We start from the raw sequence: 1,780 nt of genomic DNA, 5'->3' as shown, positions 1-1,780 counted from the left end.
CACACACACACACACACACACACACACACACACACACACACACACACACACACACACACACACACACACACACACACACACACACACACACACACACACACACACACGCACACACACAGCATCCAGATGGAAACTGTTTCCCCACTCTCAGGATGCAAACTATATCCTCTGATGGGAAAGTACACACAGACACAGTGTTAAATAGCCTACAAGGCATTAGGAGGATGATTGCTCAGTGGATGTTGGAGGAAGTCGGCACGATATCCTATTCATGTCTCTAACCGTTCTGTATTTTCATAGAAATATTGCCGGTGCAATGTGAACAGGAAATGTGGTCCGAGGGTCTGCATTGAGTCTGAGCAGGAAGCTCCGAGGCTCCATTCCACAAGTCCCTGCAGCCAGCCGTAATTGGCTTACACATTCCTCCAAGGATTACCACTCACTTCTTATTTATGTTTGTGAAAAAAAAGTATTAAAACATTTGCTTTGGCTCCTTGAATTGCACTTGGGCAAGTGTCAAAACACACTCAAGAGTTTCCACACATTGAGTGAAATATCTAAGTGAAATGAGGATTTTAACTCTATTTGAACACATTCATAGTTTTATTTGTGTTGTAAGCATACTTTTCAGATTTGGTCTGCATCTTCTCTTGATTTTGTGTGTAAATGCCTGTAGTACTCTTTAGATTAAGATATCTTTGAATATGGAAAAAGCACTATATAAAATATTAGGTATTATTATTTCCTCTTCACTTGCCTCTGGCGTTTTAATTGTTTTATTATCCTCGTTATTTACTTGCATTTGAGAGCTGCTTAGCTCCATTTGTAAGAACAGTTTGAAACAGAAACAATTGAAATGCATAAGTTGGACCTATTTAGGCTGCTTTGTTCAAATGGGCAATTTGCTCGCAGAACAATAAGAAGCACCATTGTGTTTTATAATTGCAGCATTCCTAAAAACTGACGGCAATTACAAAAAAGGACATTGCGTGTGCCAAATGAAACAGATTGACTCTTGGGGTGATGACACTGTCCCATTATTAAAACAGAAATAGAGAAGTCTCTCAGAGAGGCAGAGAGGAAATAAGGAGCACCCTAACCATATTGATCTTGTATATGACTCACGTGCAGTTTGTAGAGCTGCTTATTTTCCCAGAGCTATTATCTATGAATGAATCTGGAATGTTTGATTCGCCGGGTGTGCCACCTGCTGGTGCGTCACGGCTGCTCTGGCCAATCCTGACGCAGTGATCCTCCGTGCGCCCTTGGAGATGCCGCACAGCTCATCAGATCGCCGGCCAACCTACGGCTCGGTGACGGTAGAAGGAGAGCCCCGTTAGTTGTTTACCGTGAACGCCTCAGACTCGAGAGGAAGGGACTTCTGCCGCTCTGCCAAACATGCACCCGACACAAGTTTGACTGGATTGTCCATTTTCCCATCTACTTGTACTGCTCTTGACCTGCGCACCATTGAAAGTGATGAGGTAGGTGAACATATTGAAACTAAAAGTTTTGAAAATACTGTAACAGCAAAGTGTATGGTCTTTTACTGGGAGAACCGATTCTCTTCTGCTTTATTCTGTCACGATTTCCTCGCACTATACGTTGCACTTTGAAGTTGCAGGCACAACAGAAAATTGTTCTTTACGCGTGCTTGTCTCCTGATCGCACATGTATTGTATTCAGGATAGTATTGCATGCTCGTATTAGGTGTGTTCTTGTTTAAATGTAAGTTTGGCAAACAAGTGCTGCTGCTGCTGCTCCCCGCTCAGCATCCCTG

At 42.9% G+C, this 1,780-nt stretch overlaps 1 protein-coding gene across 2 annotated transcripts in view; it reads left to right on the top strand.

Annotated features, from left to right (window-relative positions):
* The first annotated feature begins 1,298 nt into the window (after positions 1-1,298).
* The window catches only part of chrm3a (cholinergic receptor, muscarinic 3a), a 67,465-nt gene continuing 66,983 nt past the window's right edge, over positions 1,299-1,780 (top strand). For both annotated transcript variants that reach the window (XM_034100054.1, XM_034100055.1), the window contains exon 1: positions 1,299-1,484. In XM_034100054.1, the coding sequence (XP_033955945.1) occupies positions 1,480-1,484 (5 nt within the window). In that variant the 5' untranslated portion in view covers positions 1,299-1,479. The remainder of the gene's footprint in view (positions 1,485-1,780) is intronic.

This window comes from Pseudochaenichthys georgianus, chromosome 15 (assembly GCF_902827115.2).
Source record: "Pseudochaenichthys georgianus chromosome 15, fPseGeo1.2, whole genome shotgun sequence".
Taxonomy (NCBI): Eukaryota; Metazoa; Chordata; class Actinopteri; order Perciformes; family Channichthyidae; genus Pseudochaenichthys; species Pseudochaenichthys georgianus.
Note: the sequence above shows the minus strand (reverse complement) of the source record. Positions and strands in the feature narration are given on the sequence as shown.